General features: G+C 39.3%; 1 protein-coding gene across 2 annotated transcripts in view; it reads right to left on the reverse strand.

Annotated features, from left to right (window-relative positions):
- ARHGAP42 (Rho GTPase activating protein 42) overlaps nucleotides 1–14,796 on the reverse strand; it is a 166,550-nt gene that overhangs the window by 53,311 nt on the left and 98,443 nt on the right. For both annotated transcript variants that reach the window (XM_086739604.1, XM_086739605.1), the window contains one exon: nucleotides 2,429–2,530. In XM_086739604.1, coding sequence (XP_086595730.1) covers nucleotides 2,429–2,530 — 102 coding nt within the window. The remainder of the gene's footprint in view (nucleotides 1–2,428; nucleotides 2,531–14,796) is intronic.

The following is a 14,796-nucleotide window of genomic DNA, read 5'->3' on the forward strand; positions in this document are numbered from 1 at the left end:
ATGGATGGGTTCCTAAATTAAGGCCGTAATCACCACTAGTGTACAGGGACTAAATAATAATTTCCAAAATATATCTTCTGTAGAAGCTTATGAATTACATGAACACCAAGGATGCAGATATGTAAGAACCACAGTCAAAGTGGTTCTTAAGTTTCAAATGGTGAAGGATTTTCAGACATTTTTCTACGACTTCAGGCTGCATGTAAAAAATAAAATGAATTGACGGATATGATTTTGAGTCTCTATTTGTAGGATATCTAGTTACAGTGAATAGTATTTTCATCAATGTAGGATATTACTAAAATGTACACCAGAACTTAAATAAGCTTGGAGACTGAAATCTTTGCTCTATATGTATGCCTCATTCTGGAACAGATTTCAGAGAAATAAAATCATAAGTTTATTAATTTTTTCACATCACTCAATTCTGACCCTTTTCTGCTACACTGTGGACTTCCATAGGCAGTGAAAAGACAGTATTAAAAAGGTTCTTTTTGATGGTAAAGGAAAAAAAGTCTTATCATCTATGTAAACTGCATAACCAGTCTTGCAGGCTATTAAAATATCCAACACATTTCAATTAGATGAATATATGCAAACCACTCTCTATAGAATATGTTCAGACCATCAAACTTTAGATGCGTAATTAAGGTACTCTCAACTGCACTCAAGTGAGATATGTAAAATAGCCCAATACAGTATGAGAACTACTCCTTGCTCACCGCACTACTCTTTAACCCATATAATGCAATGAGGTATCAAGAAACCTCAACAATTGAAAGAAACAGTAGGTTAAAAAAGATGACGTATTTTTCAGTGTGACAGCAGCAGACAAAAAATGGAATTCCCATCTCACTAAAGGCGTGTCGCCGGCTTGAGGCAAGGCCTTCCCTTCACTTGTATTGAGAACTAAAGCCCCAGCCACCAGCATCGCTTGGTTCTTTGCTCGTGTCCTGGCTCTCCTGTGAGCTGCTCCAACAAACTCTGTCGTGGACATATGGGCTATAAGCGGGGCTCACCTGAACCACTCGGGATGAGTCAACAGCTATCACTTGGACTTTGGACGAGGAACTGGCGCTTGGCCTCTTTCTATTTACGATACAAAGTCTCCCTGGCTAACGTTTTTGGTACTGATTTGCTATTCTACCTTCTACTTACGGTGGGTCTATGTTGCTGATTCAGCACACCTGTAGCTGCATAAAACTGGGAAAGACAGAAACTAAAAGATACTTTACAAGTGGGACATCCAGAAAAGTAAAAAAACCTCAGCCTCAGTTACAAGATTTTAAAATCCAGAGATGTCACTTAAGGACACAGTGGAAAAAGCTATTCTGGTTTTCCATTAGTTTATATACTTGAGCCAAATCCACTGTTATTCTACCACAGTTTATTAGATTCACAGTTGTTACTTTTCACTTCAGTTGCTATTTTTAGATTGTAATTATTCTCATGTCTCAAGAGTAAAATATTTTATTTATTTTATTTCCATTCTAGATTAAATTGGTGTTTAAGTTCAGTTTTCCACATTTTTATTTTTAATTTAAATTACAGTACTATTGGTAAACACAAAAAAAAATCTCCTTAAATTTGTGACTGAGTGATGGTCACCTCTTCTGTGAAAATTCCACCTGCAAACTGAACTCCATGATTTAAGAGTCAGTGTGACAACAGTAATCCCATCAAAATAATTTAAAACTACTTTTGGCACAAATCCCAAAGTCTCACTGACATAAAGTTGCTGGGTTTACTGTAATTTGCCTCAAAGACAAATAATAATTATTTCTACTAGCAAACTGAAAAGCCCTGGAATGCTCCTGTTAAACTAGAAGTCATCATGGGTTGCTTTTTTTTAAAAAAAAAAACAACCAAACAAACAAAAACCAACAGAAAATAATTATACGTATAGACTCTTCAAAGCTTAAACTGTGGATACAATTTCAGGGCATGATGCTGCAATCTCAGAATAAGATGAAAAAGAGGAAAAAAGAAGCATAAAAAAAGCACCATGAAAGTGATCTCAGTTCGGCCTCCCAGATTAAAATTTACGTGAAACAGAAGCATAATTCCATTAAGTAATAAATTAAAGAGAAAAAAAAAGCAATTAACTATTTGATTTTCAAATATTGCACATATACTTTATAAAAGTCACTTTTTATTGTAGTAATATAATTCTGTTGTTGCAACCAATACATATTAACTGTACTTGAAGAACACAAAGTTGGACATGTAGAACATTGCCTTGTTAAAATATTTAACTCATTAGGGTCATATTAATCCCACTCAAGAATTTATATTCACAACAAGCGTGACTGTAGAAAATCATCACAATTTCAAATTAACAAAATACAGCATGTCTTGAAAAGAAACAGTTTGTTCTCACGATCTCTACGCAAACATGAAACTGGGTAAGAGTGTGTTTCGTGCTTACGTCTTGCAAATGAGATTCTTTCTTCTTTGCTGATAAATTTAAGTGCTTCTCTAGGATGGAATAATATTTCTCACTTTCCTTGTCAAACTTCTTTTTCCCATCCTGAAAAACAAAACATTGCCAAGTAAAGCATTTGACTAAATATCACAGCTAACTTAAATTAATGACAAAATATATCTGGTTATAAAGCCATTTTTGTTGGCTTCCATGTTTTTAGGGTTTAATTCTCAATTGAGCCTGAAGATACTAGGAGGACTGACACAATTATTAAATGCAATATTAAGCAGGATATTTCCCATAAATAATAAACTTATACAATATACTTGCATAGTTTCCCATAATAAATACACATGAGGTTTTATGTAGGTGTTATCTTGCTAAGTAGACACTTAATGGAAGATAATTTTCTTCCCCAATTATAAATGTACCTACCTGTCACACTGTCTTTGTTGAATAAAAACACTGTGGAAGAGGTAGGTGAGTATAACAAATTTGATTATGGTACAGGCCAATCCTTTGCATTTAAGACTAATATATGCTTATTTTCTAGCCACACTCTTAAAACATGAGGATGATGGAAAAGCGCATATGTGGTTGCAAAAGGAAACTGATCTAAAAGTCTATTTCCAATAATGTTTTGATGTGACTGCATATTTAAGCTTGTCTCCCTTGAAAGAGCTATCCTCTTTCCTTTCCCACTCCTCTTATGTTTTTCCCATCATATGAAGAAAGTCCACACATTTCTACTGTAAGATTACTTTAATACATGACAATAAAAAAGGCTACAGCTATGAGTAAATTAAGAAATATCTTATTTTCTGTAATCTAATTTACAATTTATACTTGAATTTTTTTCAAAATCAGCTATTATGAAATTTATATCTGAACTTTAAGAAAAAGCTTTCTCAAAAGCTTTTCTGTCTTTCAAGAAGTGACAAATTTCAGGAAAAAGGAGAAGGGAATAAAGTAAATAACCCATTGGAGTATTATTAATGATAAAAATATAATTTTTAATTATAGAATTATATATCCTCTAATTAAGAGCACTTCTCTGCCACTTACTTTTACAATCTTAGATAAGTCCTAATGGTTCCTTCTAATTATTAACAAGCTGAATATTTTGAGAAAATAAAGAAAACTCAAGATGACCAGTCCTACTTATACATCTGCAAAAACTATTAATAGTGGAAAAACTAATTACTGAACATAATGCAGTAGCATCAGGTCATCTTCAGAACTGTAGTGATTCTTTTCCTGACCCCTTTCTTCCTAGCAAAAAGGGAAAAAGAAAAAATAAAAGCTTGTTTTTTGCCTAGAATGGGAAAAGAAGCTATATGAACCATCTTCCAAAATCTTTCCCAAACATATTCTTAAGAAGAGAGAAGGCAGAATGCAGGACTTGCCAAATAACTGATTAGTCAAGAAATCAGCTTTTGTGGGACTGAAATCACAGGTGGGTTCTACAATCATAGTTTTATTGGGGAATACTCAAGTGCCAGGTCTTTAAGATCAAGCAAGAGCAACCTGAGTATCTCAACATCTCCTTCGGTCACAAACAGAAATTCAGTTCAGTTGATCACACACCACAGATACGTATCTTTTGAATAACAGATGCAGTTAGTTGCATACTGTCTTATCTTCTGAGACAACAATGTCAAGGTACTAGACTAAAAAAAATGCAATGGACTTTTTTAAAATCCAAGTGACACAGGTGGCAAAGTCACCATCTTGAGGGCAAACTCAATTCACGCAATGAAAACTGCAAAGAGAATTACTTTTCAATTTTTTTTTCCAGTGTCACTGAAAGTTGGGAGAGCAGTTTGGCTGATTGCAATACTGAAGCCTTTGGTCACAGGTAGCTGCAGTTCAGTGGTGTATACCCTGTCCAGGAGACCACCTACTTCAGAATGTAACCTGCCATAGCCTTTGACAATGCAGCCTGGGTGCAGGTGACATTTACTGCATATCTGGGCTTGACACTGTGCTTCCTTTTACAGCCTCAAAGGCCAGACCCAAGGACAGAGACGTGGAGCCACGGGCAAAGCCCCTGCAGGATTACCTGTGCCAGACTGAGGATCACCCAGCCCAGCCGGGTCAGCACCAATTCCTTCTCCAATAGATTTATGACATGAGCAGTAGGTATTCCTCTTGCCTCGTGAACTATTTGTCTCAGAATCAAGCTGATCTACAGGTAGTGGATGATCTGAAGTCTGGTCAGGCACCTGAGCTCACATTAACATTAACATAACCTTTACTAACAAGAGCTGGAAAAGAATCTGAAGTCTAAGCCACTTGGTGAATTTCAAAGAGAAAGGTATGAAAATGGGATTTGGTGGTCTGAAATAGCTCCTCTTCTAGCATACAGCATGTCAAATGAACGTGAACGCCAAGAGGTATCTATTCACATATCTAATGCGGTTCCCAATGCTCCAAATCTAGCTGCTAATATTTTGCGCTAACATCTACAGCAAAACCTATGAATTACATATCGCATTATCTATTCTCTTTAAATGTAAAAAGGAAAACACAGAGAGTGAATGATCACATCTAAACAGATAAAACTCCTCCAAGAACAAGAAAAAAAATTTCAAATAAACTAATTGTGGTTGCAAGGCATCTCGTATCTCACACGAAGCTTCATGAAGATCTCTGTGGCACCATCCATCAGGCCATGCACAATTTGAAGGCTCTCTTGGTTTTCTGCCAGCACTGCCAGTCTCCCCCAGACTGTAACTCTCTGCTGTAACTGTGATCCGCTCAACCACTACTTTCACAGTTTTTACATCAGTTAGGTTAAAGACAAAACTAACAATCTGGAGCTTCTTTGATGCCAGGACAACCTCTAGCCCAAGTACAGCATTTCCAGGGACAGCACATCCTATTAACTTCTCCCCCCCCCCCCCCCCCCCCCCCCCGATTTTAACACAACAAAATTTCTCCCTTCAAAGCTGGAAGTGGACAAAGTAAGGAGAATAAACAGAAGTAGACTGAGAATAAAGATCATTTGGTGGTTTTGACTGCATTTGTGTCTTTACTCAGTGATACATCCGGGAATAAGGCTGCAGTGCCAGCAGGACAGTGTTTCCAGCACTGTATTGATCACTCAGACATGTTTCTGGGAAAAGCCTAAAAAATACCGCCCCACAGGTGAGTGAGTTCCCTTTACTTTAAATGTCCTCCACTGTGCCAGTAAAACCCACATATTTGAATGTACTGAAGCCTCTGAAAACTGTTTACTTCATAAAAATAAAAATAAAAAAAATTATACACTCAGAATCAGGTGATTCATTTTCTGGAAGAGAAGAAACACTTCAGTTTACGCCAAGATGACTCTCACCTCGCACACTCAGCCAGTGACTCACAGCACACAGGCGCATCCTAAGCGGAGTCAAAGCCTTACCTCACTCCAGCTTTAGCCTTTTCTCCCACAACTCGCAAAACACAGCTGCTGCCCAAATTAATCATCTGAATCCTCGTCCCAGCTATCGGTGCTTGTGAGACTAAGAATCCTGTTTTTCCACAAGACATGAGGTTTACAAAGAATTTCCATGTGAAAATACCTCCTCAAAGCTTAGGAGACAGAGGATTGCTTCTGTCTCTAGATCCTAGATCAAACCCCAAGGAGAAAAGAGATGTGGCTGGATAAGAAAGTTCGTGCTGTACTGTTACCAGAACAGACAGCACCAGCCGTGACACAAAGCGTTAACATGTGGCCGTTAGGAAGATGCTGTTTCTGACCTTTGCACTGTATCTCTTACTCCCTTCAGCCTCCAGATACCTTTCTTCCTTGCACATCCTTCCTGCAAGTAATTCCCATCCTTTCTCTTTGCTCTGCAAACTTATCAATCATTTATGTCAAAATACCAGCTACAACATATAAAAATAGCCATGTGAGATCATCAGGAGGGTGCAATTAAAAAAATCTAAACAGAGAAAAAGACATATTTAAAAACACTAATCCTTAATGTATTTTGCACCTTTTGTATCGTATTTTGTAAGATCACGTTCTACAGACCCTAAGCACTGCAAACGTCTATTTGTTGTTCAACCCTTCTCTCAGGTGCATCAGGTCACTAAGACTTAAAACCGTTAAAAAATATTTAGTTTTATCTATCTAGGATCTAGATTTAATTTCTGTTTTTATTCTCTCTGCTTAGTTTTCCTCTATAGTTTTATTTCAAAACTGATTACTCTCCAAAAAGAGAAACTTATCTTTTCAGAAATAAATTTTTGACAGCACCAACTACAGACGTGTCAGTTAGAAGTTTAACTCAGAAGATGGTCTCCTATCTCTTCTGTTTTACAGAAATCTATAGCTGTGAAAAGATCAGACATCAATTACTAAAAAGGTGACTCAATTGAGGCAGATAATTTTTTTCCTGCTTAGAAAGATTTTGACTCCATGCTGTAACTAATCATACGCATGCAATGAATCGCTGGCATGATTCCTACAACTCTTAAACACAAGTTGTATTTTTGGATGTAAAGCAGAAAGAGTTACTACATTTCAAAGCTGACTTCTAATTTCTAGTGGGAACATCAAGAAATCAGGGTTTTGGTTTTTTTTTAATGGTCTAAATTTGCCACTACTTTGTGTCCAGTATTTTACATAAAAATTGTTATATGTATCTCCAAAATTATTATATTAATTATTGATATTCATTTATCATAAAGATCCTTTGCCATCCTTCTCATTTCATTTTTTTTTCTAGTTACAATGACTTTTGGTGCTATTCTTATCCATTAGCATATCTTAGCTAAACCTTACATCTGCTCATAAATAAAATACTTGTACTCTTTCGTTTGTCCCAGAATTCCTATTTAAACTTTAACATGCTAACCTTTAAAACAAAAAAAAAAATCCTGTGCATTTAGTTCAGATTAATTTTCAATAACAATATCCTTGCACAACCATAAAATAAACATGTTTTGTAAGAGGTGATTTTAAAAGGATCAAGAAAGGAAATGAAAATAGAAAACACCGGAAAGAAACTATTTGGAGAAAAAAATTCAACGAGAATCTCTCACTTAATTAGGGAAACAAGTGAATATTGTGAAACATGGCTGTGATTATTTCTTGTTTTCCCCATCCCAAATCAGTACATATTTTTCTCACCAACTCAAGCTGAGATGCACAAACTGTAGAAACTGGCACAGAAATGCAAGAATACAACTCAAATATAGATCAAGTCAGACATATTTGTCAGTGGAAGAAACTGAAGGCAATGGTGAACTCTGCTGAGGTCAATAAAGCCATATCCCCTTTCTTTGTCTCTGACAACAACTGCAAAAATGTTGGTATAAACCACACTGGTATCACAAGGCTTTATCATGAGACTTATTGGAGCAAGTCCAGAGGACGGCCAGAAAGATGATCAGAGGGCTGGAGCACCTCTGCCATGAGGACAGGCTGAGAGAGTTGGGACTGTTCAGCCTGGAGAAGAGGAGGCTCTGGGGAGACCTTATAACGACCTTCCCGTACCTAAAGGGGGCCTACAAAAAAGCTGGAGAGGAACTTTTGACAAGGGCACGTAGTGACAGGACAAGGGCTTTAAACTGGAAGAAGGTAGACTTAGATTAGATATAAGGAGGAAATTCTCTACTGTGAGGATGGTGAGGCACTGGAACTGGTTGCCCAGAGAAGTTGTTGATGCCCCATCCCTGGAAGTGGGAAATAATATGAGGTGGAACAAAGTTTATAAAGAAATTATTGCTGCTTGATATAAAATAGAATATAGTAATAAATTATGACTTGTTACTCATAACTGCTAGTGAAAACACTTCTAAATTGAAGCTGAATGCATAATGTAGAAAATTAAATATCCTAAGAACTATAAAATTTTACATCAACTATTTACCGAAAAAAGAACAACCATATGCAAACCACGAATATTCAGAAACTAATATGCTGTAAGACACATAATTATAATAAAAAGAACATATTGCAACTATGAAGTATAACAAGGCAGTAAACCAGGAATACAAGAGTGTTTAGCAGCATTAAAGCTATGAAGAGAGATATTAAAAACTGGCAGTTTGAAAAATAACCTCAACTAAAATCAGGTAAGATATGTATAAAACAAAAACATACTTTAAACAACCCAAAACTAATTTAAGTTTAGGATGGAGTTCACATCTGTGTAAAATACTGAGTAACCCTGCAAGAGAGAATTTACTTTCAGGTTCAAAAACTTCTGAAGAAAATTTTCTTTCCCTTCTGTAATGCCTCGACGGATCCAAATATCAGGTACTTTCAAAAACGTTTCCTGGAAGAAGAGAATCCTACAGCCATCTGCTAATACTTCCCTATTTAGTTCCCTCAGATGTGTGCAGACAGAAGGTATTTAACAGTGGAGACTAAAAAAAGAGCAAGAAAGTTTCACTATTTCTATGAGATTTAAAATCCTGTTCAAATTAAGAAGCAGTTACTACTAAATGAACAAATGTGTTTCTAGGATGTAATTTGTTTCTCTCTAAAAATTTCTCTATTGAAATGGAAAAAAATACTAAGAGTTCCCAGCACTGCTGTGAAAAGGCACGCAAACCTGCCAATACTGGCAGGTTGCAAAGCAGGACACGAGATGACTCCCAGTTACTCAGCTGCAGAGCCGTCTCGAGTTTATTTGGCATTTGCCGATTCCAGGAGTGGCTGCTAGATGTCTGGGAATCTGTTAAATCCCTGCCCAAACAGCAGGACTGGTAAGTCTACACACGTAATCTAGTTTTATTGGGCTTACTGTCTACTAAATATGAAGTATTTTTGCTGGAATATCTTACTTAGGATATTAGTGTGTTACTGGATAAACAATATGAAGAAGTTCCCCAGAACAAGAAGGAGCTGACTTTTTAAACTCTTCTCTGAAGCAGGTTTAGGATAGTTTTCTGAAATTGAAAAAGTTTTATCATAACAGCAAAAGGGTCTCCTGTTCCTGTACAAAAGCTTGTGACCTTAAATGATTTAAAAAAGAAAGTTACCCATGCTCTTTAGGAATTCAGAAAGAAGGCTGAATTAACTCTGTACACTTCATCAAAAGTCATACAGAATAAACTGCTCAAGTCACAAGCAATGCAGATATTTGTTAGAAATCAATACAGTTATATATGCTGAGTAGAAAGCAAATGACAACAAAAGATACAACTCAATCCTAAGTCATCACTTACATGACAAAAGGAAAGAAGCCAACTCAAATTTGGTACATGCTGTTCTTCAAAAATAAAAGTCCACCAGCAGTCACACATGTTGCGATTTAGAATATTTAAAATGCTGAAGTCACTGAGCTGATGGCACTATCCATGGATACCTGTTAACATTAATGCCTACAAAATTATACTGGAGAGCAGACATTCTCTGCATGAGTAGAAAGTCATAGTGGTTTTTCTTCTCATTATCTAGTCCCACCATGAGCTTACAAAACTTCCTGAAGTTCACTAAAAAAAACCCAAAACCAAAAAACAAACCACAACACCACAATGCCTCCTATTGTTTCTGCTTCATTTCCATGCACACCAAATTAAGTTCAGGTCAGATGACAAAGTGGGGCAAACAGAAATAAAAGGCTTACAGGGAAAGACAAATGTAACACCATTGTATAGGTCTGGTGGGTTGTAGCTGACCCTTCGATGCAAACAGTACCACACATGCACCGCACGGACAGAAGAAAACCAACATTTACAATGGATGATACTGCACTGGTCTTACTCAAGGGGAACAAGCAGCTCCAATTTTTTGCCAAATCTTCCATTTCAGCACCTGGACTAAAAAGGGACAAATCTCTCAGCTTCACCCATGTTTAGACAGCTACAAGTTGGCCTTTCAAGTTCAGCAGTCATACCAACCTGTTATCTAGTTCTGTGCCAACACTGAAAAAAGGCTTGTTTTTCTTGATTCTCTAGTTCTCATACTAAGGACAGAGAAGATAGACTTGGTTCTATAGTTACTAACATAAATGCACAGAAATACTAAAGATAGGGTGTCCAGCTATGTGGATTGCAAGCACAGCGCAGGGCTGCTACAGGCACCATAGCTTTTGTAGCACTTGACAGTGTGGCTCGCTTTCATTCTAACAGTCAGACCAGTGAACTTCCCAACTACAAGAAGAACATCCAGTTTCTAAAACTGTATTACACTAGTCAACAACTTCCCTTAGTCTCCACCACTGCCCCTTTCCTGCCATTGCTGCTTCTCTTTGTCCGTTCCTAAGTGGCCGTCACCCATTCCCCAAGCAGCTGCTTAACTGGCATCCTGCACCTGACTCGCTTGCTCTCCTCACCCACATTTCTCCCACCAGCACTGGTTTTCTTCCCTCGCTATCAAGGCACACCGCCATTTCAGGTTCTACATCCCTCCTTTCCTGTGCTAAATTCAACCCCAAAGAAAGTGTATTTCAGTAATGTCTCAAGTACACCACTAAACTAAAATGCCTATGAAGAGGCCATTTCATCTGTACAGTCAGCAATTATCTTCTTTCCTTTGTGCACTTGAAGTAAAGAAAATGCAAAAAAGCTGCCAAGAACAGAATGTCATTCACATAAAGCCATTCTGACAGATGAGCTTGTAACGTCACATACTCACTGCTTTATTTTAAAAGCAGAAGATAAAAATATCACTGTCTTAAGTGGTAATTTCTTTTTAAAAACACTCTTCGGGAACCTCTCTCCCATCTATGCCAACCAATCAGCCGGCATCGCTGATTTCAGCGTGCCAGCACAGCACAGCTCACGGTCCCACGCCACCCTCCACTTCATCGCAATGCGACCACAAAGCTCATCTGAGGAAGAACTTGAGGCGTGTTATGAGAAAGTTTTTAGATTAATACACACAAGTGGAAGCTGTGCTGTTTAAAGATAGAAAAAAAAAGAAAAAGGAAACAGCCTGGGGTTAACGTCAGAAGTGATTTTGTTTTGTTTTGAAAGCATCTATTTTCAGAGCCCCTCTTACAACACTGATAAAGGAACACAAACTATCACTTTGGGGTGAAGAGTCATGCCTCCCCAGTGGAGCTGTTAAGCTCAACCAGTGCTCTTCGTTTACTTCCTAGGGAACGATGATCTTCTCATCACAACAACCACCCGAGACCACCTCTTCCTGGCAAGCTCCACAGGAACGAATGGTTCTGTGGTGGCTACTGTAGCCTGAAAGATCCTGAAATAATGAAGCTGGTTTATCTGGTGGAAAGATGGAGCTCTTTGTGCTCCTGTATCTACACTAAAACACATTAAAGTGTTTTGTTACAGTAAAGAAGTGATACCTTCCAGCTACTATCACCCACCTTGCTTTGGAATAGAGCTATTTTATATTCGCTTTGCCAAGAGCAAAATTGCTACAATGGTAAGAGAGTGCAAGTTTGCATATTCCCAGGGCACTGCAGAATCTGCTGCACAGAAGATACTGGACGAAGGGAAACGTAGGGTGATGCAGCAAGTGACCCAATCAAATAATTTTCTATTTAGAATGGAAAATGCAACCCACCATAGGTGTGCAACAAAGACTCATAGACTGAACATCATCTGAGTAATGCCCAAACATAACAGATCTATTTTTATGCTGTTATCTTAAGTATACCACAGAAGAAAGGAAAGTAACGGAGGAAGAGATCTTCATTTTCTCCAAGACCGTTGAAGAAAACCCCAATGTGCAACAGAAGACAATTAATTAATGTATACCCATGTAAAAAGCCTGATGATTTAAGTGTTAAGTGTTTGGTACAGCTGTGGCACTAGGCAACATCCACGAGCAGAACTCTGAAGTAATCCCTGTAGGGTAAGAGAATGCAGCTGCCTTTCTGAAAACGTAACAAATTTGGTTTGACAAAGAATGCCAAAATTCAGGGTGTAGTCTTATTTTGAGCACAGAGGGGCAGGAGAGTAGGTGCCTTTCACTAGGTGAATGAAGACAGAGACCTTGTGCAGGGAGCAGAACACTAAACCCTCTGTTTCCTTCCCAGTCCTGTTCTGCTCTGTGCCACAGGCAATGGGCCACTTCCTACGCTTCTCTTAAATCCTCCTTGAGATTCCTGAAGACTCTCATCAACCACCTTGAGACCTGTATTTCAGCAGGCATGGAATGTAATCTTCTCCACGCTGTGGCCGAGAGCAAGGCTAGAACGGACATAATAGATGAGTACAGCTACCATACACTACTGAGACAAGCTTTTTTTTTCCTTCAAAACGAGAATATTTGCCAAATCCTCTGTGCCTCGAAGCACTCAATAAGAAGTTCAGCTCCCCTGTGAACTGGAAGGTTAGTCTAGAGATAAATGTCCTTGCTCATGCTTTTAATCATGGCTCAGGAGTACAGCAGGATCCTAGCAATCTTCCTGAATCCCTCCTGTGACACAGATCACAATGGTCTGATTTAAATTAGCAAGAAAAAAAAATCCTTAATTTACTTTTAAAATGTGCATGTTTTATTGCATTTTGTATTTTTTCACTGTTTTCCAGTAGAAGTAAAAATACACTGCAGACTCACTTAAGTAATTCCACATTAACACACTTTTTCTAAGACTTAATTCTTAAATATTATGGCACAACACAGTAAATTACATTTCCTATTTACTACAGAGGATTAATTTATTTACCTTTAATTTATATCTGTTTTCCTTTGGATGCAAATTAGAATTTTATAGAAGGGCAGAAAAAACACAGCTACAGAAACTGGTTTAAGTCAGTCAGGCAGTTAATCATACTAACTTCTAACAGAAATAAGGTATTTAACATAATTTATTAAGACAGACTTTGCACATAATATTAACTGGTATTACTGGTATTACTAACAAACTTCTGCAGCTGTTGACTGAAACCGACTGAAATGACAGTTTTTTTAAAAAGGAATACACTAGAAGCGAAAAAAAAGCTTTTAGGATTTTTTTTTTTCCCCTGTTAACTTAGAATCATAGAATCATAGAATGGTTAGGGTTGGAAGGGACCTTCAAAGGTCATCTAGTCCAACCCCCCTGCAAGGAGCAGGGACATCCCTGACTAGATCAGGTTGCTCAGAGCCTCATCCAGCCTGGCCTTGAATGTTTCCAGGGATGGGGCATCCACCACCTCTCTGGGCAGCCTGTTCCAGGGTTCTGTAACTCGCATCATAAAAAAATTTTTCCTAATTTCTAATCTAAATCTACCCCCCTCTATTTTAAAACCATTACCCCTCGTCCTGTTGCAACAGGCCCTACTAAACAGCCTTTCCCCATCTTTCTTGTAGGCCCCCTTGAGGTACTGGAAGGCTGCTATCAGGTCTCCCTGGAGCCTCTTCTCCAGGCTGAACAGCCCCAACTCTCTCAGCCTGTCCTCATAAGAGAGGTGCTCCAGCCCTCTGATCATCTTCGTGGCCCTCCTCTGGACCTTCTCCAACTGGTCCATGTCCTTCTTGTGTTGGGGGCTCCAGAACTGGACACAGTACTCCAGGTGGGGTCTCACCAGGGCAGAGTAGAGGGGCAGAATCACCTCCCTCGACCTGCTGGCCATGCTCCTCTTGATACAGCCCAGGATGCGGTTGGCCTTCTGGGCCGCAAGGGCGCATTGCCTGCTCATGTTAAGCTTCTCATCCACCAGCACTCCCAAGTCCTTCTCCTCAGGGCTGCTCTCAATCCATTCCCCGCCCAGCCTGTATTTGTGCCTGGAATTGCCATGACCCAGGTGCAGGACCTTGCACTTGGCCTGGTTGAACTTCATGAGGTTGGCACGGGCCCACCTCTCCAGCCTCTCAAGGTCCCTCTGGATGGCATCCCTCCCTTCCAGCGTGTCGACGGCACCACACAACTTGGTGTCGTCGGCGAACTTGCTGAGGGTGCACTCTATCCCACTGTCCATGTCGCCGACAAAGATGTTGAACAGGGCCGGGCCCAGCACGGACCCCTGAGGGACGCCACTCGTGACCGGTCTCCACATGGACATCGAGCCGTTGACCACCACTCTCTGAGTGCGGCCATCCAGCCAACTCCTTATCCATTGAGTGGTCTGTCCATCAAACCCATGTCTCTCTAGTTTAGAGAGAAGGATGTCATGCGGGACAGTGTCAAAGGCTTTGCACAAGTCCAGGTAGATGATGTCAGTTGCTCGTCCCTTGTCCACTGATGCCGTCACCCCATCACAAAAGGCCACCAAATTGGTCAGGCACGATCTGCCCTTGGTGAAGCCATGTTGGCTGTCACCAACCACCTCCTTGCTCTCCATGTGCCTTAGCATGGTTTCCAGGAGAATCTGCTCCATGACCTTGCCAGGCACAGAGGTGAGGCTGACCGGCCTGTAGTTACCTGGGTCTTCCTTATTCCCCTTTTTAAAAATTGGGGTTATGTTCCCTCTCTTCCAGTCATCGGGGACCTCACCAGACCGCCACGACTTCTCAAATACGATAGCCAGTGGCTTGG

This window comes from Chlamydotis macqueenii, chromosome 1 (assembly GCF_036417535.1).
Source record: "Chlamydotis macqueenii isolate bChlMac1 chromosome 1, bChlMac1.mat, whole genome shotgun sequence".
Taxonomy (NCBI): Eukaryota; Metazoa; Chordata; class Aves; order Otidiformes; family Otididae; genus Chlamydotis; species Chlamydotis macqueenii.